General features: G+C 43.0%; 1 protein-coding gene across 1 annotated transcript in view; it reads right to left on the bottom strand.

Moving 5' to 3' along the window:
* Positions 1-7679: 7679 nt before the first annotated feature.
* The window catches only part of tmem121ab (transmembrane protein 121Ab), a 36952-nt gene continuing 17264 nt past the window's right edge, over positions 7680-27367 (bottom strand). The window contains exon 2 of the mRNA XM_084030316.1: positions 7680-10211. Coding sequence (XP_083886442.1) covers positions 8434-9372 — 939 coding nt within the window. The 5' untranslated portion in view covers positions 9373-10211 and the 3' untranslated portion in view covers positions 7680-8433. The remainder of the gene's footprint in view (positions 10212-27367) is intronic.

Raw genomic sequence — 27367 nt, 5'->3', positions numbered from 1 at the left:
TTGAGCGCATCCTTTCGTCGTTTCTTCAAAAACTCACTGGCTTTTAATTAAAGTTCCAACATCATCAGCTCACATCAACACTCAGAATAATAAAATGAAACAATACTTGTATTTGTTGGGATATGTGTGATGACTAGGTAGTAAATAAATCATCTGTTTGTTGATTGAAGCATCCCTGAAAAGAGTGTCTAAATGAGGCCCACTTCTGATTTAGACGTTGCAACAGCTTGTATTTCTCTCTGAGTGCATGATGAATAATAATTTATTGGTCCTTACTGGAAACTTGTCTTGAGCAATAATCAAGCTGAAGAGCGCTGCACTTAGTCAGACAGGGTGATTGCAAACAATTTGTTATTTATAGTGAGGGCTGGCAACATGTGAAGAGTCCATTGAGAGGCGACTGATGGGAAAATTCATGTCTTGATTGCATCTTGCCTCCATCAATCAGAACTTTTGTTTTTGTTGTTTTATTACTAGCACCAGTAGGGGGCAATGTCGCAACATAGATTCGTGTCCCAGAGTCGCACGCAAACTTTTTTTTTTTAGAAGAAAATGAAGCTCCTTCACCCAAGTGAATAAGAAGCTGGCGGCTTCTGACAAAGTTTCAAATATCAAACTGTGGCAAAGTCAAACCATGACCGGAATGAACGCTTTCTATATGATTCCCTGCACATAAAATGATAATGACGGATATCCACATTGTTCCTCAGCCAGCAGACCAGCAGCCATCTGGTGAGACCAGCACGGCCAGCGTAGGCTACTGGTGCTTCCCTCTAATGACCCCCCCTCTTGGCTACAGTGCTGCATTTAACAAGCCCCTCTGTCAGCCGTGATCTTGCTCACTGATGAGCTCCCTCTCTGCCCCCTAACAAGCCCGTTTGGGCAGCTACTGCGCGTCTCCCGTGGACGCTGGCTTAGCTCCCCTCCACCATTTGTTGTGCTACATTTAGAGGAGGCCCACGCACGTTGGCCTCTACACACACACACACAGCACCGCAATGCTGCTTCGGAAAGTTGTTTATCTGCTCACCCGCCACCCCCGCAGCTACAGTTTGGGGACATTTTCTCTCCTTGTTTGTGCCATGCCAGTATTTTCTGACTCCACTCTGCTGTTTGGGCAAATTGCTGTGCTGCAGTGATGGATGGCGAACAAACTGGGTTGCTGTTGCCTCGCCGCAGTCCCTCATGATGGCATCCTGTGCTACTGAACACAAGGTGTTGCGGGTCGCCCCCTGATTCCTTAACTACCAGTTTATTTGGCTTTCTCTGTAGCGTCATGACATTGGCTGGTGAACTCTGACGAGTTAGTTCAAATGACAAGAAAAACAAACAAATGATTTTCTAACTTACCTCTACGGTATTTATGTTTTAGATTTTGAGATATTGTGTTGTATATCTATTTTTAATACCAAATGCCAATGGAAGCAAAGTGAATTCTGTTGTGCTTCTTACAAAATAGAAGAAAAACCATAAAAAAATAACAATAAAACAAAATCGACAACTCTTCCCAGAAACATGCCCTGAAATGCTACTGAATACATTTCTCTCTGTCAATAGTTCACACTTGGAACTACTTTTTTTCTTGAAAAAAAAATAAAAATAAAACTTCTGATAAAAAACATTGACAGAAAGTAATTTGGATTTTACAGAAAAGCTGTAGTCTGTAAAAAAAAAAAAAAAAAGTGTTCTATCTCCCTTTTTGGCCTCAGACTGTCAAGCTGGTGATATGAGGGTTTGTGAGAAACAGTGTTAAAGCAGTTGTTCCCAATCTCTTTCGGCTCGTAGGCCCTTAAAAAAAATGTGAAGCAATGTCTTTCTGGCACCTCTTATTACAGATTGAGATTGAGATTGTCCGTTGTCTACCAGTTCAGGGTCGCGGAGGGCGATCCCAGCTGACATTGGGCGAAGGCAGTCTATCACAGGGCTGACATGTAGAGACAGACAAACATTCACACTCACACCTACAGGACATTTAGAGTCTTCAATGAACATATCCCCATCCTGCATGTCTTTGGGAGGAACATGCAAACTCCACACAGAAGGAACCCGACCCTGGAATCAAACCCGGGACCCTCTCGCTGTGAGGCGACGGTGCTACCCACTACACCACCGTGGAGTAATTCATGAACTAAAAGAGCTAATCAAAAAATATGTTAACATTTCCCAAAAATCCGTAATAATTCCCAATTTTTTGGTGATGATGATAGGTATGTGAAATTAGTTTTATTTTTAGATTAGATAACATGTCGTTTGGTTCAGCAGACAAAAACCGAGTCTACTTAAAGTCTGTAAGCCAGCAGTCCACAGAAATATCTTACTCCATTACCGACACATAACCTTTCCCTGGTATTTAAACCGTCTGCAAACTTTAGATCAAATTTAAATAAACTGCATAATGATGAGGACAGTGACATTATCAAAGTTGTAACCCGTGGTCACTGACTGTTGTGGGTCTTATTTCTCAGCAGCCCAGGCATTAATGAAACCACTTTTCAAAATAGCACAGAAAATCAAGTCATAAACTCGGAGGGCAGTCAGCATGTTTTCACATCTAACAGCGTGACTTTCTACCACGATGCACGCTCAGCTTTCATTTGTGCTTATCTGTTTATGGCAGCCCCCACAGTCTGTTCCCTTGTGCATTGTGGCTCCGTGATTAATCCATCCTGCACACGCTGTACAGTTCATGAAGGTAACACAAAAACTTCTTATCTACGCATGCATGAATATTAAGTAGTCAGCCCCGTTGAAGGTAGTGTGCAATACAGATTGATGGTTTTGATAAGACCATCTGGAAAATCAACTAATGGGTGAGTCATGCAACGAGCCCTTTAATCAAGGTTATTGTTAGGATGGGTGGTGTGCCATAGATCACTGAGTGCTGTGGACTTTTGTTCGGCTAATTCACAGACATCCATCATTACATGAGCACATTAGTGTTGGACCGAGTCCAGGGTTTGCATTTTTTTTGTAGCCTGAAATATAGATTCACACTCGGAATCAAATCTAATTTTAAATTAAAACTGCAAAACTGACTCAGCATGGTCATAATTCAGTGTATTGTTATCCATAATTGAAATGGGATGCTTCCTCCTCTATTAGTGAAATATAAATGAAAGTTGGCAAATGATTAAATGTTAGATCATTACTATTCTCTGGACCTATTTGTGTGTCCTTTTGTTCTTTTTTGACATCAAAGTTGTAGATAGCATTTGAGTGTTTCATAATCAGTTTTTAATTATATTTTTATATTGCATCTTTTCCACATTTTTATAATGTTTTTTTTTTTTTTTAGGCTATATGTGATGCATCTTCTGTTCATCCAAGTCTATGTATTGCCACACACCATTTCGTTTGACATCTGTTCCATGTGCTCTATTTCTTTGATTGGTTGGTTTGATTCTAAAACGCGTATAACATGTTGTCCACAAGGGGGCGGAGCAACAACCCGTACATGCGTCATGTCGTCTGAAGTTAGCGCGGAGTGACGTCTGTCATATCTAAACACTTGGAGCAGCTGTGGAGCAACGTTAGCATTTTTTTTGCAGTCTTGTTTCTGGCCGCCTGACAAATGTAAGTCCGAGCTCCACTCATATTTTAGCTCTTAATAACGTTTTGTCCACTAAGACAACTTTATGTCCGCGTTTGGTATCCAAGGAGCCAACCGGCGATTAGCTTGACGTCGGCTAGCATAGCATGACTCCCTGAAAGCAGGATATAAAAGTCCATAAAGCTGCTTGGGAATAAGAACCTTTTAAAGATTTTCTTCAGTATCAACATAAACCAGCGATAGTTGTCTGTACACCCATGGCGACATTGCAATTAGAAACGGCTAACGGCTAACTCGGCATCCTTTTAACGGCTCCTTTTTGACGCAATGTCAACGAATGTAGGCGTTAAAAATAACGGGGGGCAACTAACTCACCGACGTCATTATACTTTCTGTTTGATGTTGGGTCTTCTAGACCCACAGTGTCAGACTTTGAACTCCCCTGGCCTGGACTAAGACTGCACTAATTGTCATGGAGAGTTGGTGAATATGTAACTATATATGGCTGCAGAAATGTCATCATCCAAAGAACACAATTTTTCACAAGGTCATTGTTTGCTTCCAATGAACGACAGAGGTGTGGGTGTTATATGATAGAAGCACAGTCAGAGAGTGATTTCCATATAGATGACCGTTTGCAGGCAGTAGTGCAGTTGAAGGATTGTGTGTAGCCAATAAAGTGAGAACAGAGATGTTTACTAACTAAGTGTGAAGCCAAGAGAACAACAAATGGACAAATGCCTTAAAGTCAGCAAATCCAAAAGTGGTCAAGAGAGAGTCTGTAATACTGGAAGCGGCACCCTCGTCTCATTGTATCTGATTTAATTTAGCTGAGACTAAGTGCTACAGGAAGTCACGTATACACATTAAATCAGAGGCAGGGAGAGAGAAAACTTTACCGAGTTATTGCATATGGAGAGTACATTCCTGATGCACAAGCCTGGTGATTTATGGATGAACACCTCACCCAGAGGGTCCTCGGAAAGGGTGATCTGTTGCAGAGCCAGCCACAGGTAATTTATTCTGTTCCCCAAGTTTGCCATTTACTTTCTCCCCTTCAACCACTTGCGCTGATGAGATTTATTCAGACAATAGCGGTATTATGCTAGAAGCCTAAAAATGAGCTGCGATCCAGACCACAGCAAAGATTTGTTCTCAGTCACAGACACAGAGGTTCTAAATGGCACCAAGGACGGGTTCTGTGGCTCTTATTCCTACCGGGGAGTATTCTTACTTAAACCCTGGACCTGCTCTTCCATTCCTATTCATTCAAGAAAAATAACAACATTTGGCTGAGTCCACTGTTCAGAGGCAAAGAGAGATTTAATAATGTGAGTTGCAGCAGAGAGCCAACTAGACTATCATCTGCCTACTTAGGCTTCATAATCGCAGACACATTGTCACCTCATAATGCTGCATTGAGCTGTTAAAGCTGCCTAGCTGTTGAGTTAAATGGTGTCATTTCAACATTAAGACTTATAGCCAATTTTCATTTAACAAATCGTTTTGAGGCACACGAGGTGTGTAATTTCTTTTCATATATACTATCCTTGGCTTCGCTAACAATGCTCTACAGACCTGGATGGGACGATAAAGTGTGCAAGCAGAGGCTTTGAGGGGTTATTTATTGGGGTACATTGATAACGTCTCTTTCTGTGGGTGACGGATGGGTGACAGGAAATAGTAACTGCTGATATCTGATAAACAAGCAACAACTTTAGATGATCTGAACCACTTTATTTGGAGGTACACGGCAAAGTAAGTGTAACCAAAATGTCATCAGTCATTGCACAGGAAATCATGTACCTCTACTATAGCTAGTTAACGGTCTGCTTACACCAATGTGCAAGTTTCCGTGAGATTCATCCAAAGAACAGTACAGCACACAATCCTCAAAGCAGCTATAGGACGCCACAGACTACATCCTGGTAGCATTGGGGAGTTAAACTACTCCAGGAATGTACAAAATGAATGTTCTTGTTAAACTGTCTCTGTCATAAAGTTCATGCCAGAAGTTCACTGAACACACAGGTGTCTATATTTGCTTAATTAAGTTGAACTTTTGCCACAAAACCTGGCAGAAAATCAGGGCAGAAGAAGCTTGGAAATAATGTCAGTGTTCTGCTTAGTGGCACTTAATAGACATCATTTTACCCTTTTCTCTTCATAATAAGTCTGGCTGCCGCTTTTGTCTGTCTGTGGGTTTATTTGAAGCCTCTATGGTTGTCTGACTGCATGATCTTTTACTCTGATCTGTTTTTAGAGATGTCTCCATGTTGCCAGATCTCATCAATACACACGGTGAGTACAGCGTTGTTATTCCCAACAGGAATCCTGGCTAACACCATGAACCAGAATGATTGAATGAATGGCCTATCTCTTCATCTCTTTTATTATCTCACTCCCAACAATTTACTTACAGTGATGGCAATGTATAAATCCATAAATTAATGAATTTAAATATAGATAGAAGTATAAGACATTAATTGAACTTCCTTAAACCATGACAAATTCAACAGTAAGAAATCTCCTGCAAATGGAAATAAAACAATGTCAGAGTGACTTAATATTTTATATTTTATATAACTTCATATATCAGGTATTAGGGCTTGTGTTGCAGAGTTGCTGTAATACAGGAGCTGAACTGAAAACAGGCAGCCAGGATGAACAGGATACGTGCCAGAAGAGATGTCAGAAAAACGTAATACTCCACCAGCAGCAAGAACAATCAATATATTTCTACAATAGAGATTGTTAGAGAAGAGACTAGCAGTTTGTATAGATACTGTAAGCCCCAAACCAATCCTGCACACCCAGTTCATCGATTGGTTATTTCATGAGCTCGAAGCCACAACATCATGGGCGTAGGGAATGAAAACATACTTACTCACTGACATACGATGCCGTCATACATTATGTAACTTTGTAAATTATAATATGACCGTTCAGATTCAGATTTTGCTCCGGTGGTCCAAATATAAAGCTTTCAACTATTTGATGATTTTTTTTTAAAATGACATATGTTTTGCTTAAAAAGTAAAAAGAAACTTCACTCATCCAGTCTTTTTGTCACTCTGCATCTGGCAGTTATTGCTTGTGGAGTGTGTCTCTGTAAGCTGAAAGTTGACTGTCCTTGTGTTGCTGACGTCTCCTTCTCCCATCACAACGCCTCGGACAGTTAATACAATTCTCTATAGAAACATATAGAGGCAATTCATCAGCTGTAAAAGTTCTGTTTGATAACTTATATTGTGTCAGTGCAGAGGAGATTAGTGTTACCAGTAAAAAAAAGCAAGTCGGAAACGATAAAGAGAGTTGGGAGTAAAAGGGAGAGACGCTTTGAGAAAAAGCTTCATACATTTTTATCACATTTTAAAGATAAATTCTCTGCTTCCTTTTCCCAAACAGTAGCCTGAGGGGTGGGAAATTAATGCTGGGAGGAGGCTGCTCAGCTTAAATATTTGTGTGTGTGTGTGTGTGTGTGTCTTTTGCGGATTTGTTGCAGTTGCTTTTAAGTACAACAAGGGCACCATATTCTCCTTAAAAATGCTAATATTAACATTTAGCTTGAAAAGGCACGCGCAGCTGACCTGGCTGTGTTAAACAAAGCGGCCTTTTTAATTTTCTTCACAAATAGTTGTTTGCTGCTATGTTAATGCTTTGAATGTCGTATAGAGAACCTTTAATTAAGCTTAAAAATATTGAATTATAATGAACAATTTGGATAAAGAAACCATGCTCTCATCAGTATTCTTTTAAACATACTTTTATTAAAACATCATTGGCCTCCAACACGTAAAGAATGTACATAATAATAATAATAATAATAATAATAGTAATAATAATTAACTGAATAACATCAGAAGAAGTATTTTTTCCATTTGTACGTTATAGTATTTATGCTTTATCTTTTCTCAGTTCTTCAGTGATGCGTTCGCTGGACTCGGCATTCTCTGACTTCAAGGCTTCAGCTAGTTTTAGAGGAATGTACAGTACAGGAAAAAAAAAAAGTATCTTACCCCCATCATATTAGGATTGTTTTTTTTTCTCACATCACTACATATTTTCGTCTCATTTGCAATTCATCACACACATCAACCGCTCCAAAACAATTTGGAATAACCTTGCAGGCACCACGTACTCTTTAGACTAGTGTGTGTGCACATAGAGACACACAGTAAAACACACGCTTCGATGCCTGCAGTGGTACAGTGCTGAACTCCGGTGCTTTAATCAGGCCTCGGGTCGTAAAGCGTCATGTTGACCGAAGCAGTAGCTTCCGCGGTGCTCCTCTCTCAGCAGAACCAAACACAGAAGGAAAAACGGTCGCCCGCCACCAACCTTGCTCTAGCACAGCACGGATAGCCCCCCGTAACTGACCCTGGTCACTCTCTGCTCCTCCTCTCCATTAGTGCTCGACGCCGAGTAGTATGTCCTTCGATGCTGGAATTTAAAGGAAATGCCATGGATGCACTGTTGAAAAAGTGACCTTTAAAAAATACTCACCAAGGGGTCGAGGAGACCAGCTGTCCGTTTTACACAACATAATGTCACCGGGCTGCACACTGTGTGGATTGTCTCTAATAAAAGTTTGAACTTTTAAAACATTTTGAAACCATTAAAAACACAATAGCACACTAAAAACGTCTTGACTTGATTTCAAAGTCTGCACGCTGCACTCAGACTCAAGTGTAGGTTTACAGTATGTTCTGACAGGCAGGTGATGCTGAAAATCTCTTTTATGGTTTCACAGCAGTTCATGTGGAATTGACAAGAGCAGAATATCATCCTGTCATGCAGCTTATTTCTCTATCTACTTCCACTCCTGGAGCTCTCATAAAAAAAAGCTGCCTTTCTAATGCAGCTCAGTCCAGCACTGGCCGTCATGTGTCAATGACGTCCTGCGCCGGCGAAGGTTCATGCGGCAAACTGGTGGCGTTGGGCAACGGCTGCGTGTGGCTGTTCTGCTGCAGCTCTAGCGCCATGGCGTTCTGCGGGTGCGGGAACTCCTTCACCTGTCGGCGGTACTCCAGGAAGGTGGACGCCTTGGTGGCTATCGCCACCACATTTTTACCGACAAAGATGGTGGAAACGCGGCTGTCCTGAAACAGCACCATGTTGACACCTCGTATGAGGATGGTCACCACGTTTATGGTGACCAGGCTCAGAACCGGGTACAGCATCATCTTCTGGGGCGACATGTGCTCCCCCTGCATGCTGATTTCACTGAGCGACACGCAGGGCAGGATGAGCAGCAGGATGTAGCAGTAGAAGAACATCAGGCCCTCAGCCCATATGGGCAGGCCTGTCCGCTGGGGCTCCCACAGGTTGGCTTGGATATCCAGCAGGTCCAGCAGGTCCAGAGCCACCCAGAATAGACGGCTCCTCATGTCCTCCTTCTTCCGGAAAGTTCTCACGTATTCCATACTATCCAGAGCCACTAGAACCAAGTACAAGCCTGGCACGCATACAGATAATAACAACGTCAAAGCCTTCCGAGCCACCGTCTCCAAACTCTTCCTGTCTGCCTTGCAATTCTGGAAAACGAAGTAGAGCTTGATCTCGAGGACGAAGATGTACAGGAACCAGAGGATCATGGCGTATCCTCGTCGGGCGGTGCGGACCTCGGCACCGACCCACACTGCCACGTATCGCAGCACTATGAGGAAGCATACGTCCCCTACCAGCACTATAATACACACACCAATCTTTCTAGGACCCTGGTTTTGCTCCACCAGGTAGGCGTCCATGAATGCCATGCTGGTCATGATGACGATGGTGGTCAGGCACACATGTCGTTTGTCTGGGGGCGGCAACACCATGGCGAGGGCACCTGCTGGCTCTCACTCTCAGTCCCCAGCTTTCAAAAGCAAAAACTAGTCCGGAAAAGATAAATACGGCACTGTGTCCACTCCGAACCTTTATGGTTGGATAAAAAAAAATATTTAAGGTGCTCCGACAGCTCTGGCGCACACAGGAGCAAATGTCCGACTAGTGTGTCTAATATTGGAACAATACTATAAGTCACTGCAATAATAGTCTGTCGAGGTGGAGGGTTATTGCAGTGTAGAAGCGGAGCAAGTGTGTGGAGTCAGCGGAGAGATGCTGGCGGCTGATTGCTCTCAGACCATGTGAAAAACCGGAACATCACCTCGTTACTCAACGCACTTCCATTGATCCGCCTCTGCCACTGAGCAGCAGCTGCAACCAATGGCTCTACAGCTGACACACCATGGCTGATAGTAATCCACACACACACAGTCAAATGCAGAGTTCTCTTAGAGCAGACTCGGGGACTGTGGGACAGAGCGCTGCAGTGTAGGAACGTTTACGGAGGCGTTTGCTTTTGTGTGTATGTAGAAGGCAGGAAGCGCGGCGGTGCTGCAGCTCAGCATGCGCGAGGAATTCCTCTTCGGATACTCCTGCAGACGGTGGTGCAGTGTGTGTGGCTCCTTGCAGTCCTGCAGTGTGTGAAGGGAAACGGAGGAGAGGAGTCTGCAGTGGCCAGTGGGCCCCAGCCGCCATAAATCACGGAGACAGCAGGTCAACGGCCCATGAGGCCTTGCGTCCGACGGTGGCTTCCCTGGGGGGAGGCTCTTACAACAGGCTGAAGATCCATCCTTCCCCCCTTCCTCTTGCCACGTGCCAGCCTGTATACAGCCTAGAAGAGGGGGAAAGAGAGAGCAGGAAAAGGGGGGAGGGCAGAGGAGAAAGAGAAAGAAACCTGTCAGCACTACTGGGCCATATAACACAGTTTTCATTGCCAACTGCCTTCCACGTATGAGGAGCCAAGCAATGTGTCAGCTTGGCTTTAATATAGCCTGTTTCAGTATTGATAGGGCCGAGCATATTGCACATTGTTACAGTAAGACTGACTCAGGATGTCATTACCTCTCTATCACCCGCGATGTATCACAAGATGTATGGTTGAATAGCTTAATATGCTTCAATGGTAATGTTATTATAGTTAGCACATTTGGGGTCATAATAGCCAGTAGTTTAATTTTGGGTGTTGATTTAAAAGAGGATTTATTACACAAAATGATAGAAAGCAATTTTCTCATATAGTGGTTAACTGCTTGGGACCTCATTCCTTTTGTCTTTTTTTTTTGTTGTAATTACTTGACCCTACATTTTTTCCTTAGGCGAGGGTAAATTTGGAAGAAACGATGGCAAAGAGTTCATTTCCTGCACATTTTGAGGCAGTCTGATGTGCTGTTCTTTCTAAATTGAAACAAATGGCTTATTATTGCTGCATGTGTGCAGTAGAATTGTGTGTCAAACATTCATCGCATAGAAAAGAAACCCACATTGTCTTCTTCATGCATGCTTAGTGCCTTAAACCAGTCAAACTGTATATAGCAAACGATGTTTTTAATTAATTTTGTCGGGGGATGTTTCAAGGTTTCTGTTTTGACCAGTTAAATATTCCAGCTGATGTGTGCATCGAAGCGTGTGACGGGTCGGGTCGGCGTCTGCTCTCCTCAACAGTCCAGTCGGACGTTTACAGCACTTTCTCACAAAAGAAGCTGTAAAGGAGACGAGTGCTTAACTCACCAGCAGGAGCTCACTTTGGTGCACCCGCCTCATCCATAAATAACACCGCTTGTCTAATATATTAGCATAGAGAGCGAACAAGGCTGGGTAAAAGAAAGTGAAATGTGTTAATTGAGCAGAAACATCTCCCTTGGTTTGAGTTTGGTGAGCTTCAGGAGAAAGTAGAATTTATCTCTTGCTCTGTTCATTTCTGTGTGCTCTACCTGTCACTGGATCCTTCAGGCCGAACACAAATCACATGAGTGTTTTTGTTAGCGGAGGTACCTTTCAAATCATGATATGAGTCCTATAACCAAACTGACCAGGAAGCGTATGTCTAACTCATTTTAGTTCAGGGGTTACATACAGCCAAATTTGATTCCAGGGGGCCAGATCAGTAAAATCCTGGCATAATAACCTATAAATAACGACAACTTCAAATGGCAGAACGCATCAATTAAGCCAGAATTAAGCATGGCAAGACAGGGAGTCAAACACCGAAAGAAAATGAAGACATCCGGTTATTATCAGAGCCCTATTTTAGCGTTATTAGAAATGTTTGGATCACATGAGTTGCAAACAATCCTACACGGTCACTGGAATCTAAATTTACAAATATTATAATAGTAATAATATTAGTATAGCCTGATCACAATGAATATTAAAAATAAGCAAAGCTGCCCAGGATTAAAATGTTGATTTTAGGATTAAAATATCAATATCAACTTTATGAATAACGCTTTGAACTGTTTGGTACAGCTCTAGTCTCTACAGTACGTAACCATCTCAAAATGTTCCACCATATTAATAGTGTTCAGTCTAGCTCTCTGTAAAGCAAAGAACTGGTTATACCTGACTTGTTGATTTGCCACTATTTCAGTATTTCTCAACATATCTCAATGTGATTTAAAAAACCCTGACAACTTCAACAGCTTTCAGGGGTTTAAACATTAAGCATTGATGCTAAATTGGGTTCTACAGTGACTTAGTATTGCTTTTCCATAAAGAGTGACCCACAAGAGACAAAGTAAGCGCCATCAACCCCAATGTCCCTGATCGAATCAACAGTGTTTCTAACAGAAACGGAGGGCCAAAGCTTACATTTTTGCGGATCAATTTAGAAAAAAGAAATGGCAACCTTTTAGTGATATCGATAGGACTCATTTTAAAAAGCCGATCCAGAAATGCATTACAATTTGTTCCGACGCTATGTTTACTTTTCTAAATCAAAGGCTTCTATTTCACTCACATTTTTGACAAACTGAGCACTTGATATGAGCGATTTAAGCATGTGATAAATAAACATGAGTTTGTTTTCAGCTGTGCTGTGCGAAAAAACCAAAGCAAAAATGGGCTTTGGAGGTTTTTTGAATGAGATCCAGATATTGTGGAGGGGTTATTTTTCACCTGAAAATACCACCCTTGAAGAACACAAACTATACGTACACTCATAAAGGATATACAGGGGAGAAAAAGCAGAATTTGGAATCTATGCATTGTGCTTTGTTGAAGAGGGCAACTTAACATGTTACATCTAATGTTAGCATCTCCAATCAAAGGCTGTCAATGGAAGCCCGTCTTAAGAAGAGCATGACACCAGAATGAGCCTCATTTGTAATCGAAGCATGAATTTGAATGTTTAAAACCCATTATGTAGAACAGTGCCTAAGTAAGAGATTAAATTCATAGGATGGCGATTAATTGACTGATTAGCAGAATGCTGGGGATCATTAACATGCTATAAGCAAGGCTGAACCCACATATACAGTACATCACATCATCATTTAAATGTCATTAATTGCCTTAAAAAAAGACTTTGAGATTGTTCCCGTAATGAACGGATTACAGCAGGCGTGATAATACGAGAGTGCTAAATTGGATGGTTTGAACCTCCCAGGAATTATGACTGCAGCTGGGAAACATGGATCCCAGCGGGTCGTCGGCGTGATTTGGCGCTACAACGAAACGGGACGCTGATGAACTTTGGCAGTGGTGGATGATTATTAATCCTTTCTGTCATATAGTGTAGATAAGTGTCTTGTCTGTGTCCAATGATGGCAGAAGGACCCTACTCTGTTTTGCATATTCTGTTCATCATATAGAATGTATAACTTCAGGCTGAAGATTAGCTCCATAGGATTAAAGAAGTAAAGAAAAAAATATGTCAATTGATTTTCTGATTTCTACTTAATCTCATTTCACTTCTTTGCTTAATGTTTATTTGATGAGAGCACTCTGTACTCTGCGTGGTGCATTTCAGTTTTGCTTATATGCCTCCATCACAGCATATTAATTATGGTGTACTATAAAAAGGCAACATGGAGGGCTGTGAACTGGCAGCGCAGCATGTCTTCGCAGAAGGAAGGCTATTACTGTATCTGCGGTCAAGGCCGTTATGTCTCTGAACAGTCAGTTTCCTAGTCAGGCAGTTATATTAACAGCTAGCCTCCTTTGCTGGCCGCAGGCTTCCACATGGCTCACAACAAGGACAAAGGTTGGGGTAGTAAGCGGCCTTACTGCTACTTTTCCGGTTTGTTTACCACAAAACATGGAATAGGTTTGTCTCGGTCAAAGAACAAGACAGTCTTTACAACTGGAAGAACAGTATTTTGGCACAGGATTTTTCCTCTCTCTACCACGTGGAGAGAAAAAAAATCAAATCAAATAGGTTGTGCTGTTTCCAGGTGGTGCTTTTGCACGAAAACACATTCCTTTCAAGTACCGACTTATCTTAATTTCCTGCGTTCTCTCTTTTGATGTTTGTCTTTCTTTTGACACAGGCTTCCGAGCTTAAGGACAGTCGTCTTCCAAGCTTCAAGAAAGCCTTTCTTTTAACATGGTTCTGACACTTCATACACCGTGCGAGGGCTCTGAGCTAGCACTTGTTTACACCCGCACAATTTTCCTCCTGCGAGCGCGGATGGTGTGCTCCGTTACCTGTAGGCTTCAAAGAAGATTGAGATGTTTATGCTTTTGGTGAAGCCTGCATTGTTATGCATTAAATGTATCGCATTACATCCCCAACTCTGCTTTCCCCTCCACGCTTCTGCTCCTTCTCCTTTTCTAACGCCTCAACACCCCCTAGGATGATCAAATGTTTGACTCAATGTCAGCAGCACTGCACCGGGACGGCACAGGTCTCTGGAGCTGTCCGTTTTGTTTCGATATTTATGTCGGGTTGTCTTCATTAGTGCTGAATGAGACCCATATGTCGTCTTGGCTGCTCGCCATCTCCATCATCTCAGCAGGTGTTTGGTGCCGTCCTTTGTGTTGCATTCAGCGCTCAGCTAGTTTTGGGAGAGGTGGCATATTGCTTTGAATTTGCCCAGTACACAGAACATAGCTCAGCACAGCTCTGCTGAACACACACACACACACACACACACACACACACACACACACACACACACACACACACACACACACACGCACACACACACACACTTTCCTTGCTGAAGGTTGCTGACAGGTCTCTATGTCTTTCGCATCCTCGGTAACAACACACTGAATGCAAACACCCCGTACTGATTATAATATAGCAAAGGTATTATATCCTCAAATCCCTGAATACTTGTTAAGAAGTGTCCCAGATCCTCAACCTGGCTGGTTTGAAGATGTCAGCTTGATCTCCACCAGTCGCACTGACTGTGTGAGACATCTCTCAGGCGCTCGGCACATTTCCTTAATGTATTTCATCCCTCAAACTCAGTTACCCTAATAGGGCTTAGCCTTATCTGTGTTGCATTATTCACAGCGCGTGTGTATGTATGTATATATATCGTCTGCATCTAATGGATCAGTGTGTTGAAAATCTAAACACATCTGTTTTGCATTTTCTTGTCAATATTTTTGGCAGGTTTAGTCTGTTCCTTTTCACCTATTTTGTGCAATTAAAAGGAGCACACCTCAATTAGTCAACACAATACGCAGCGCATGTATGGTGCTTGCTGCTCTTAGATTCCCCTTCTCTTGTTTTCTTGTTATCCCTGCATAATATGCTTGTAATTGCTTATGAGGTTGCACTGGGTTAGAATACTGAGGAGGATCTGAAACTAAGAAGAGGGCCGTGTTTTGTAGCAGCGGCTAAGCTCATTTTTTATCGCCCATTATGGTTGATTATGGCTGATCCTCGCTCTGCTTTGCCATGCCACATTGTGTGTGTGTGTGTGTGTGTGTGTGTGTGTGTGTGTGTGTGTGTGTGTGTGTGTGTGTGTGTGTGTGTGTGTGTGTGTGTTGAGCACTGAAGGTTCATTTCAGCACATAACTGTAACCAACCCAATTGGTATTCCTGGTGTCGTTGCTTTTAAATTGCCGTGGGTGTTGATCAAAAGCTGCCGAAATCAAACATGCTGCCCATGACAAAGGATGGAGAGATGCTGTGCAGGGAAAGCTCCCACAATATCGTATAGGGCGAGATGTAGAACACAACTCCAAAGCGCTTTCCTCAAACTTGGCCCTTTTCAACATGACAGTGTTTTTTTTTCTTCCCCTGCCAATGCTCAAACAGCCATAATGTATGGAGCGTCAATCAAAGTGTTTTCTCTATTCACGAGGCTGAGGAGAGGATCAAAGGCACTGTGCCACAGTGAGTCATCCTCAAAGTTAAGAGCAGCCCTCTGACATCCCACCCGGCACTTAGTCACTGACACAGGGCAAAGATGAGCAGTCGCCTGATGATACACTTTCATTTAATTATTTAAGTGACTGTGGGTGTAAAAGTTTTTACCATTTGTGAAAGTTAATATGTCGGAAGATTTCCATTTTGTTCGCTTTTGCAGTAAGCAATAATTGTAGTTGTGACTTTGGATGTAAATTCCCAGTGAGCCACAGACACGCGGTTTGTATTTCTGCAAATGCAAGGACTTTCATCAGTGGGCCATATGCTCAATCACCATTGTGTTAGTGCATTCGGCGATAGATATTTAATTAACGTCCATTAATTTAAATGGAAATCCTCTATGCATCTATCCCCCTTGTTAGCGTGGGTTCTCTGCAGGTACTCCGGATTCCTCCCACATTCCAATACAGCACAACTGGTTATCGGTGACTCTAAATTGCTAAGGTGTGAATATTTGTCTGTCTCTATGTGTCAGCCCTGTGATAGACTGGCGATTTGTCCACGGTTTATCCTGCCTTCACCCGCTGTCAGTTGGCACTGATATATTATATTTTAAAGTTTAAATGCCATCTACCACATCTAGCACACACGAGAAATATTAGCCAGCTGAAGAACCTGAACAATTTGTTGGCTCTATTTGGCTGCACCTAATGATGATTTTTAATTATTAATTTAGAAAAAAATATCTATTGTCCAATAGATTGAATTCCTTATTATAAAACAATTAACCAAAAATAAATATCAAAAACTTGTCTGGTTAATATTTTCAATTATTATTCCATTATGTTCTCTTAAAAACAAACAAATGTAATAAGATAATGGACCATATTTATGCCTCATCAGAAAAAACACTGGAATAATTTGCTATTTTTTTTGCATCAGTTTAGTGTATTGATATAGTAGAAACAATTTTTCAGATTATATTATTTATCATATCATTTTATATTATATTTAAAAGAAATGTACATGGTCATTAAAGAAAACACATAAAATAATTATCCCCAGCACTTTCACAAGGCTAGGTTATTAGGTTATTAATTAAACACCAGTATCGGATCGCTGATATCCTCAGCCCAGATGTCGGTGCTGGATCAGTGCATCCTAAATCTTGACAAAGCGCTTTGGGGGGCTTTCACTTTTCAGAAGTGTGTTCATGCAAGACGCACATAGCAGTGCTGCTGTGATAAGCCATTTCCAATGCATGCAACTTACAGAGCATCACATTGTTGAGTCTCTGAAATACTTCTTGCGAGGTGCTGATGCACATTATGCAAATATTTTTTAATCACTCCAGCCCTCCTCCACTGTGTTCCCCAGCAGGTCGCTAACTGTGTCTATCTGCTGTTTGGTGTTGCACAAGTAGCGTACACTTGGTTTATCGGAGCTTCTTTTTTTTTTGCTATAAATATCTGCCTACTGAAGCTGGAAATGAGGTTGAGGTGACTGGTGAGAGTGGAAAAAAAAAAAGTCAAGCTGCAAGCCATAAAACCAAAGCAATGAAGATGCTAAAAAGCTACGTATAGAGCCGGGGGGAACAGCAGAGTTGCTGACATTTCTCTGTGGATTCATATAACCAACCCCTTTCACATATATGTGGTCATTTGAGTCATTGTTCATATAAAAATATTGATTAGTGCGTCTTTAAAGATAAAAATCATGATGTTCTGCCAATACTACATGGCATTTCAGTTGATTGATGCTTTAGCAAAAGCCTATGAACATTAATTTTGTCATTGTTTAAGAGGACAAAATGAAATGGGAAATGGGGAAGCACTGCCGCGACTGCTGTCAGCGTAAACCTGACGCTATAAATGGGAAACACCACTCAGGTAAAGAAATATTGCCAGCTACACATGTGGTCTCTGACATTTCAAAGACCACATTTCGTTGACCTACAAAATACACTTTAATACCCCACTGTGCTTTCGCCTCTAATGCTTCTGCCAGCTCCGATCAATGAAACATAACCTCCCCTGGATATAACACCTCATTTTCTCCCACTTTTTTCAAAATGAACAAATTGCAGTCAACAATAAAATAAAACATGATCACATCTGTAATCGCAGCTGTTTTGTACCGGAGTTTAGGTTTTGCGAATAAAACTTTAATATTAACAATTAGGAATAGGCTCATTAAGTCTAGCTTAATTTCGCCTGTGTTGAAACAAAAAAAACACACCTTCAAGCACATGCTGTACTACCCTTCACTCCCATAATTGGATTGTCCCTTCAAGTGATTGTTGGACAACCCTTTAATTTTTTTTAATCGAGGGCCAAAAAGAGCATAAAGTGCCGCAGTGATTACGCTCACAAGCTAAGACAAATAGGTCTGGCATGGCACTAAAGCTGTATCGCTGTAACACACTATTACGCACTCCTATAGCTTTTAATTCAACCATTCACCCAGTTTAACAAGCATATTGATTTGCCCGCGCAATGCCAGCTCTTATATTCATCTCACTAATGATAATTTGGGGGCGTGATCACCTAGGGACAGAAGTCATTTTTATCCAGCGGTTTTACAGGCTGATCCATTTAATCTTTGTGTCAATATCAGCCCCCCTTCTCCTCTGCTAAGCCTGCTCTTTTGCCATGCCTTGCAATTCTCCTCCTGTGTTCACTGTCGCCATTTCTAATCTGGCCACCCTAAGGGAGGAGGCATCCATACATCATTCCAGTCACGCTTCCTTTTCTGTTTGCTTTCCATCTCACTTGAGGGCAAAATGACTTTCCAAAGACATCAAAACCTCACAGGTCCTATTCAGTATTTATATATTATTATTATTATTTGTATTATTCATTTCTGTGTTGGGTTAATGCAGGAAATAGCAGCTGGAAATGCAGAGTTGCAGAGAAGAATCCTCTCGTTCTATCAGGTGGTGTTGATCCGCTAAAGCTCTCGTTGATTTCTATCTCAATTAAACACCCACTCGCCCACCTGCTCCCGCTGGTTTGCATGAAACAGATTTGCATTGGCAGGTGAAGGGGCAAGTCCAGTCACCTTCATGACCGCTCTCAGAGGGGGAAAATAAGCAGAGGAAAAGAGGAAGGAGAAGAGATTGAGGGAGAGAGTGACTGATGCAAGAGAGCAAGGGTTGCTGTTCCACGTGATTCAATAAAAAGGCAAAAGAGAAGCGATACAGGGAGGCTTTGAAGTGCTGCTAATGAGCTGGGAGTTAAAACGGATAGCTTTGCAAAGGAAACAGATTTAAATATTGCACTCAGGGATACCAGTGGAAATCAGGCAGAAAGAAGCAAAAAAGAAAAAAGAAACCCTCCTTTTCAACAAGTCAGTCTTACATTTAGTCTTCAAAATGTATTTTCCATGAAACATGTGAAGAAAATCTATTGATGGTCTTAGAACTCTTCCCTTTTTTAATGATGATAGGGTAAATTGTCTCGTATTTGGTTTTTAAATCCTAAGTAGTGAAGGTAGGTAGCAATGATTTATTTTTTTATGTGGGGGGGTCTCTATTTGATAATGAGATAGACTCAAGGGGTCCTTGTGCACGGTCAGTTTGGCAGTTTGGTGGATCGCCTGCGCCAAGATGGGTGTGGCGGCGCAGCAGGGGGAGGCGTCACAGATTCAGCTTGGCGTAGCGGAAGTTTCGTGGCAAAAAGCCTCGCCGAGACTGCGCTGAAAGCCCGCCAGCTCCAACCTGGTCTACTCTCGGCGCAAGGCGTAAATAAAGTCCATTCATTCAATGCGAATCACAGCTGGCGGAGTGGAAGTTTGGCTGACGGCGCGCAGTGCGCACACGTCACCGAGACCTCACAGGCAGGTTTCCACAGTTCCAGGCAATAAATAATCACAACAAACACTATTTAATGCAACTAATTGAATCAACACGTGAATTTATATCTATATAGATTGTCCCGTCACATCTGACGTCAGATCAAAGGCGGATGGCACGCGTAACGGAAACTCAGCCTCTCGGACAAAACATCTCCCTCTCTCTCTCCTGTTTTTTATAATATGGGCATTGTTATTATTATGATACGCGCGCACAGCGCGTGATGCGCGTGGTGGGAGCGGCGGCGCTGCTTCTGTCATCGGGTTGTCAAGTGACGGAATTTGCACTGAACCTCCCCTAACGCATTAAAGGAGAGGAGAGGAGCTCATTTGATTGGTGAAGATCTGAATCGGCTGTATTAATCCCAGTCCACGCCTCGTCTCCTCCTCGTCTCCCACTCACGCCTTCTTCTCCTCCCTCTTTCCCACTTGCGCGGGTGGGCGAGACGGGAGGTGTGCCTGCGCGAGCCTGCGTGGTGCACGAAACTTGCAAAGTCCAGGCGGACACACCCCGTCGGCGTGGCGCAGGTGCGCTGAGAGCTGACTGCGCCTGGTCTACGAAACTAGGGCCCAAGGACTCAATAGTAGCCTACACACTCTTATCTGGTGAGCTACCACGGTGCAAATGAGGTTTTTGCCAGATTCTGTTCATGTGTTTCTATTAAATCTATTATGTGAAACTGGATATTTGACAAAAATGTTCAAAACTTTAAATATGTCTAGGATGACACCTCCTTTTGTCCGATGATAAAATGGAAAACAATATTATTCTAAGGATTACATCATTGTTTGCCATGCGACTCGCCGAGGAGTTTCATTTTTTGCAATCCGCTTCCACTGAAGTGTGTTTGGCTATGACTCTAAAGTTTAGTCCTGCGCATCGCAGTATTCATGCATTTATAGCTCCTCAGCGGACCAAAACCAAAATAATTGTACAACTATGTTACTTTTACTACTAGTTGTCAACTGGATGTTGCTCATATTCTGTATACAACCATTCATTTCCCTCAGGCCTTATTATGAGTGCTGTCTACTAAAGTTTTGCAAGCAATTATGTGGGCTGTGTCACTGTGAACAGACTGTTGTAGCTTTTGGCATGCTGTTGTGAATCTGCTCAACAGTGTGCTCTTTTTGATGGTTAATTCATGGTGATGGCATAATTTGTCTGTATGTTGCAATTGCGAGGCAGTAGTCGGTCCGCTGTCAAGAATACATGTGCGAGGGACCTTCCAAAGCAAGATAAGAGTTTTTGACCAAAGCCAATGAGTGCTTGACTTCAAGTAATACTGTCCAGCTCCTCCCAACATCAACCTGAGTACATCTATTCAGCAGAGCTGTGGGTGTGTGGAGCCTTTAAGAACAATACTGAAGATACAATAGGCAATTTGGCCAGAGTTTGGCAGATTTTTTTATCTGATCAATAAATTCTAATTTGAATCCACAATATTACGTCACAATTTAGTTGGTGTTTATATTTTGTATTATTGGTCTGAATCTGAAAATGAACTAGTAACTTAATTATTAAAATAAATGTAGTGGTAAAGTGAAAAAAGGTCAGTGTTATGTGCCTAGGTAGTGATGTGTGGCCTCAAAGCAAGCGTGTCAAGATTCCCTAACAGATATTTAGTTGCAATCATAGGTCAGGTATTTCATCATGTGCACATTAAAGGAAATAGTCGCTTCGCATCTAAACTATTTTTTAATGGAATGTGTCACTTTTTACAACCTATAAAATAGCTTTACTTGCACCATTCATGCAAGTCATTAATTTAACAATTTGTATAGTGTGCAAGACCTAGGGCACAACTAAGACCTTTCTACAGAGTGGGCTTAGTCTAGTGCATCAAGCACCATTGATATCCACTAAATGATAACTCTGTTGTTCTTAACGCAGGCATCTTCTCCTCAATTAGGAAGATCTGAAGCCATGCATCAAAGAATGACGTGAACATCAGGTTGTCTGATGTAGACAGCCCTAAAGAGGCCCCCAAGCAGATGGGGTACACTAATAAACCTCTGTTGTGTCATGCTTTTTGAACACTGCTATGCAGTAATTTACAAACAACTAGGAGGCGGAGCCATTACGAGAATTAATTCAAATCTGAGGTATTAATTATGAGACTGGGAACACAAACAGTGAAATGCTGCTTGTAAAGCCATCTATCTGTCCGTCCATCTGTGTGTGTGTGTGTGTGTGTGTGTGTGTGTGTGTGTGTGTGTGTGTGTGTGTGTGTGTGTGTGTGTGTGTGTGTGTGTGTGTGAAAACCGGCACCCACAAGAATTTTAATCGGCATCAGGGGGTCAACTACCATGACATGCTAGGCGGATAACTATCTTGAGTCCCAGTAATGTGATGTAAACCTTTTGATGTATTTCTGCTTTAGTTGTATTACAAACACTGCATATTGAATTGATTCGATCAGTGATATTGTCCCATCCTCACTCAAGGTCTCAGATGAAGCTTGAGGGGTTGTTGTGAGCTAAAAAGTCAATTTGATCAGTCAGCCAACTGCTTTTTCAAATGAGAACAGCCTCCATCTGTGGAAGTGCTATGCTGATGTATACCACACACACGCACACACACACACGCGCATGTACCTCCGGCGAGCCTGCACCTTCACAGGCAACAGAGTGTATAAAGGAAGAATTAAAAAACAGCAATTAGCAGCCTTTTTCTTTAGAATTTGCTCTGCGTTTTCAAATGCGATTCTGCCTTTGGGCTGTGCTGTCGCCTTTATTAACAGATTAAAAGCCAAAAAGTAATTGAGAATTAGCAATTCATCAAAAAGTTATTGGCGTTCTGGTCTCGCCAAACTGTGTCTTAAATCATTCAGGCCATGGGCTCCTATTTCAACACGCCGGGTTTTTTTCTGCTGGTGGAAATACGCTGTCGCCTCGTACTGAAGCTCTTTTTGAGGTTTGTTATGTCCTTTGACAGAGAGGCGGAGCCTCTTTTAACTGCCTCCCACATTGACACGTAATTTAGTTTTTGCTAATTATAGGTTACAGTGGTCATAAATTATTCCCTGCTCTCTGGTCCTCCCTCACCCGCCCTCTTCTCCCATACACAGACAGAACACACACCCCCACGCTAACCATACAAACAAAATTACCCTTCTGCTGATTTTCACACTGAGGCTGAATGTCACACACAATGGGATGCCAAACACTGACTTGGGATGGAGGCTGAACTGAGAGCAGAGAGAGAGCGTGCAGGCGAATAAACGAGAGCAGGGAAAATCCAGCAGTTCATCTCCTCCCTGCTGTTAAAAGCCATTCATAAATACTCAGCCTTCACTCTGCTGCACAGTCGCAGATTCTGTGAGACTCCAGTGCATATCACGAGAAACACTTTTAATTGATCACAAAAGCAAAAGCTGGAAACACAGAAATGCATCTTGACAAGAGGAGAGGAGGAGTCAGAAGAAGGCAGCTAAAAGTAGCCTACTATCAGCAGAACATACGAGTTACCCAATTATAGTAATGAGACATTCAGAGAGCTGTTTATTCAGTTTGCATGCGGCAGGAAGGCACTTTTGAATACTAAGGCTGAGGGTCCATATTGCATTTCTCTCTGGCAGAAAAGCGCCGACAGGGCTCTGGGGACACCAGCACCATTCTTAAAAGTTTCCTAGATTTTTAACTAGGAGCATTCGGAGCGGTCGCACAGTTGGGGCGGCCACATCTGGTCGCTCCTCATTGGGGAAGAACTGGGAAAAGATGCATTGACGAAAACGCTTATGGACAGTTTAATTGTGCAGCAAATGTAGGCTACAACTAAACGCAACTAAACTTAAGGCTGTAACTTAAGGCTACATGGACGACTTAAAAAGTAGGCACATCCAAAACCCATATTTTTTGGCGATTCTATATGTATTTATCAATTTATTACTTCTAAAATAATTAACCCATTTATACCGGATGGTGTGCAGTGCAACATTGACCTTCCCGCCGGCTGTTGTGTGGCGCAACACTGCCGACTCGTCGCCATCCCCATGATGCATGCAGCATGTGGTGCACTGTCATTGGTTTCAACCACATGTGGTGGGTCTTGATGATATTTTGGAACCACGTGACCAACGGGGTGTCGCGTGGTTCGTCGACAACAATGCCAATCAATCAGGCATACACGTGCGCTTGTTTACACGGAGCAATGACAGTGCACCACATGCTGCATGCGTCATGGGGATGGCGACGAGTCGGCAGTGTTGCGCCACGCAACAGCCGGCAGGAGACTCAGCGCTTCGCAACGCAACAACCGGCGGGAGGGGCAATGCTGCGTCAGGCAGCATCCGGGACAAATGGGTTAAAAGATCCTCTGTAGATAAATGACCTCCATGTATCCATAAAAAATGTAAATGGTTTTGATGTTCAAAAGTTGAATAATGTCAAACTTTCATGCGGTAGACCAGAGTTTGTGTCCTGTCACAGACCTTAACATTTAACCATTACCACGGTCCGCACCGCCTTAACCCAGCCCCAACAATACCTCAACCCGAGTTAACCACACCTTACCTTAAACACAATAAGGTACTTAACTTACATAGTTGTAATATTTTAGAGCGAGAATTACAAAAATGTTGGCAGTATGACTTTTCATGTGTTCACAGGCATAAAATAAAGGTTTGGTTGCATCAATTGCAAGCTAGTTGTAACATTCCCAGATGGTTTGAATCAGTGTTGGTGTTGCTGGACTAAGATTACTCATGTGTCAGGATACATTTGGAGAGCTAGCAGTAGAGGACGGATTTAGCCTAAAATGCTAAAGCTGCACTGTGTAATGTGGGTGACAAGCACAAAGATCACACATACTCTGTCTTTTTTATTCTCACCTTTCCTTTTGTCTGGTTATAATTGTTGAGTATCTGTGAGCATTTGCTCCAATTCTGTAATTTCTCCCCTTTAATGAGCTCACAGATCCACCCCTCCTCCCCCTCTGCTCCTGTCTCCCTCTCTGCCTCCAATCTTCGCTGTCCTGATTTCTTCCTTCTTTCCCGTCTTGTTTGACCCCTAAGGGGATACGACTGCCCTCCGCACCCCCACACAGAGCTAACCTTGGTCTCCTGCCCCCTATTATGCTGACCCACTCACGCTGCACACCCTGCTCGAGGTCATTCATTCAAGGCCGAGCTCCCGCTGTTCATGTTTACAAAGCAAGAGAGGAAGAACAAATGGCTCGGATTCAAAAGCGAACCTCCACAACGTTTTTAATGACTCAAAAGAGAGAGGCACGGGGGACGCTGAGACGCTGACCAGCATCTTCATGTTTAACAGGGCATGTTAAAACCAAACTCCGTTGTTGCTGAGCAGATCTGTCTCCTGATGAAGACTGGGTCGTTATATTGAAAAACAGGACTTTAATGAAGTCCTGGCTCCTCGGAGAGTAAACACTTGTGGCCAGTTTCACAGACATGGATTATGCCTTGTCGTAGACTAATTTGCCTCTTCAGCAGATGTCTCTGTTGAGAAATCCCTTTAAGTTGGAGACTGTGTGTAACTGTCCCCCTGTGTCTCACCCTTTAACTTTCTGGCTTTTTTTTCTCTTTCGAAAAGCCTCGGACCAACATGGACTCGCTCCGTCCGCGGTCTTACCCCTCCAACCCTGGGGAGGGCTCTAGATTTCACACCTTAGCAGATAGCACAAGTTGCACGGCTCCGGCTTATTCATCACGTTAAATATCCCTTAGCCTTTCCGCTCCCTCGGTGTAGATTATTCAAATGACGGCTCCCTCCTATTTGGAATTAGGCTGTAGACGTATCGGCTCATAAATTGGCTCGATCCGACAACACACTCCAGCTGCAGAGAGCTGGTGTGATGTATGCCCCTCGTGTGTCATAATGTACTATTATTCCATTTTGAACATGCTTGTGGGTGCTGCGCCTGTGTCAGCCACCCAGATTAGAGTCATAAAACTTGGTGCTGAGATGATGTGACATTTTCGCCCGCGCTGTAAAATCTCAGCAGGCTGATTATACTTCCACACTGCAAATTCGACGCCTGCAGTAAGAAAACTGAGTCAGGCTTGTGCATGCTTATAATATGTTCAACACGTACACATCCAGTTGGAAATGGTGCGTCTAGTCTCGTGTGTATGTGCATTCATCCCATTAAGTGCATCCTCTGGTGATGTTTGCATGTGTGTTTTGATTTATGCATGCACCGCCATGCATTTGGGCGTCTTAGCTCTCTGCACGAGTGTATTCAGTGCGTTCCCCTTTTCCTAAATTCCTCAATGTGCACTAAAAACTTTGCATAAATATTCATCATGCTCTCTGGCGCGGCGCGTTTGTATCTCCCCAATCCATCGGGTGGGGTGGCAGCGGGCTGTAGAAGGGAAGGAAAAGGGGACAATGAATGACATTGACAGGCAACGTGCTGTAGAGCGCCTACCCCATTCCAGGGACACTGAGCTGATCGCTGATAGCAGATGTGTGTCTAATTGCGGAGGGGTTGGGCGCCCTGGATACGTCTCTGTCTCCGACTGCCAGGGAGCTAAGCCCCCTCCAGAACCCCCCATCACTGCTTCTAATTAGAGGCCTTATCTCTGTCAATCACCGTGCCTTTCACTCTCCTCTGCGGCCCGCCGCGCGGATAACAGGGTACCGGGCCTGGCCAGGACGGGCTGGTGGTCACACAGGACGACAGACGGCGAGAGATAGGCAGGAGAGGGAGAAACGCTAAAGGGAGCTGACGGGGAGATTTGGAGAGGGAGGATCAAAGTGGTGTGTGTTTGTGTGCCTCTGCTCGCGGGCTGAGTTTGAATGCACTGTGCTTGTACAGGTGGTGTAAAAGTGGAGTAAAAGAGAATGTCTTCCTCTCATCCATCTGTACACATTCAGTGAGATACTCCACTGGAGGAGCTGGAGGTTACATTTTTTTGCTCAATGGCATCTCAACAGAAGCTACCGGATGAGATATTAATACAAATATTGCAGACTTTGGTTTATAATGCTATGCTAGGTTACACACCTTCATGTTTATTTGTTATAGGAATGTTTTTTTTTTTTTTCAAATTGTGCTTGCTTATCGAGAGTGAGATGAAAAGACTGATAAAACAAACTCATGTCTGGACATTAAACATAGAACTGGAGCACTGATGCAGTTATCTTAGCCGAGCATAAATACTGTGAACTTCTCTGCACTCTCTCCTTGATTTTTTTTTTTTATCCATTGGCCATCAGATATCAGAAGTTCCATTTTCTTATAACAGAACTGTTCATGCTCAATTTCTACAGTTGGCTCCCCATGATTACATTCTCGGTCCAAATCAACCACATCGTCGTTCACCTTGGCAAGGAGTGAGACTTAAAGTTTCGGGTCCAAATTGGGATTTTTGTGGAACAAAGTCCTACCGTGGAGGTGTGTGAACAGAAAAGCGTGGGCAGAGGGAGGTGTGGAGTTGAGGTTAAGTAGAAGAGATTGAAACAAAAGGACAGACGTGTGGCGATGAAGCTTAAGTGTGGGATAAGAAGGAAGATTAGACCAGAGGTGAAAAGGGCTGGAACATGTCCAGAGAGTGAGAGTGAAAGAAAGAGGAGGAGGAGAGAGAGAGAGAGAGGAATCCTCTTCCCATCTCAATGTCTCTCCGTGCCTGTTCTGTCTGGGCACCTCTTCAAAATCAATTTAAGAAATTACCATTCAGCCAGTGTTCCGTCATTAGGATTTTATAATTTCATCTTCCTCCTCCAGTGCCTTTATCCCAGAGCCCCTCAGTTCATCTCTGCAGCACAACCCGGGTGAATAATTAACCGCGGCCGTGAGCAGAAAAACGATGAGCGACACCGGCGTTCTATCATTCACACGCAGCCGCACGATTTCGCTCGGCGGCAGCGTGCTTTTAAGTCTCGATGCGGTTTTACTTAAATCTGAC

Source organism: Eutrigla gurnardus, assembly GCF_963514095.1.
Source record: "Eutrigla gurnardus genome assembly, chromosome: 16".
NCBI classification, from domain to species: domain Eukaryota; kingdom Metazoa; phylum Chordata; class Actinopteri; order Perciformes; family Triglidae; genus Eutrigla; species Eutrigla gurnardus.
This window is presented reverse-complemented; position numbering and strand designations above follow the sequence as displayed.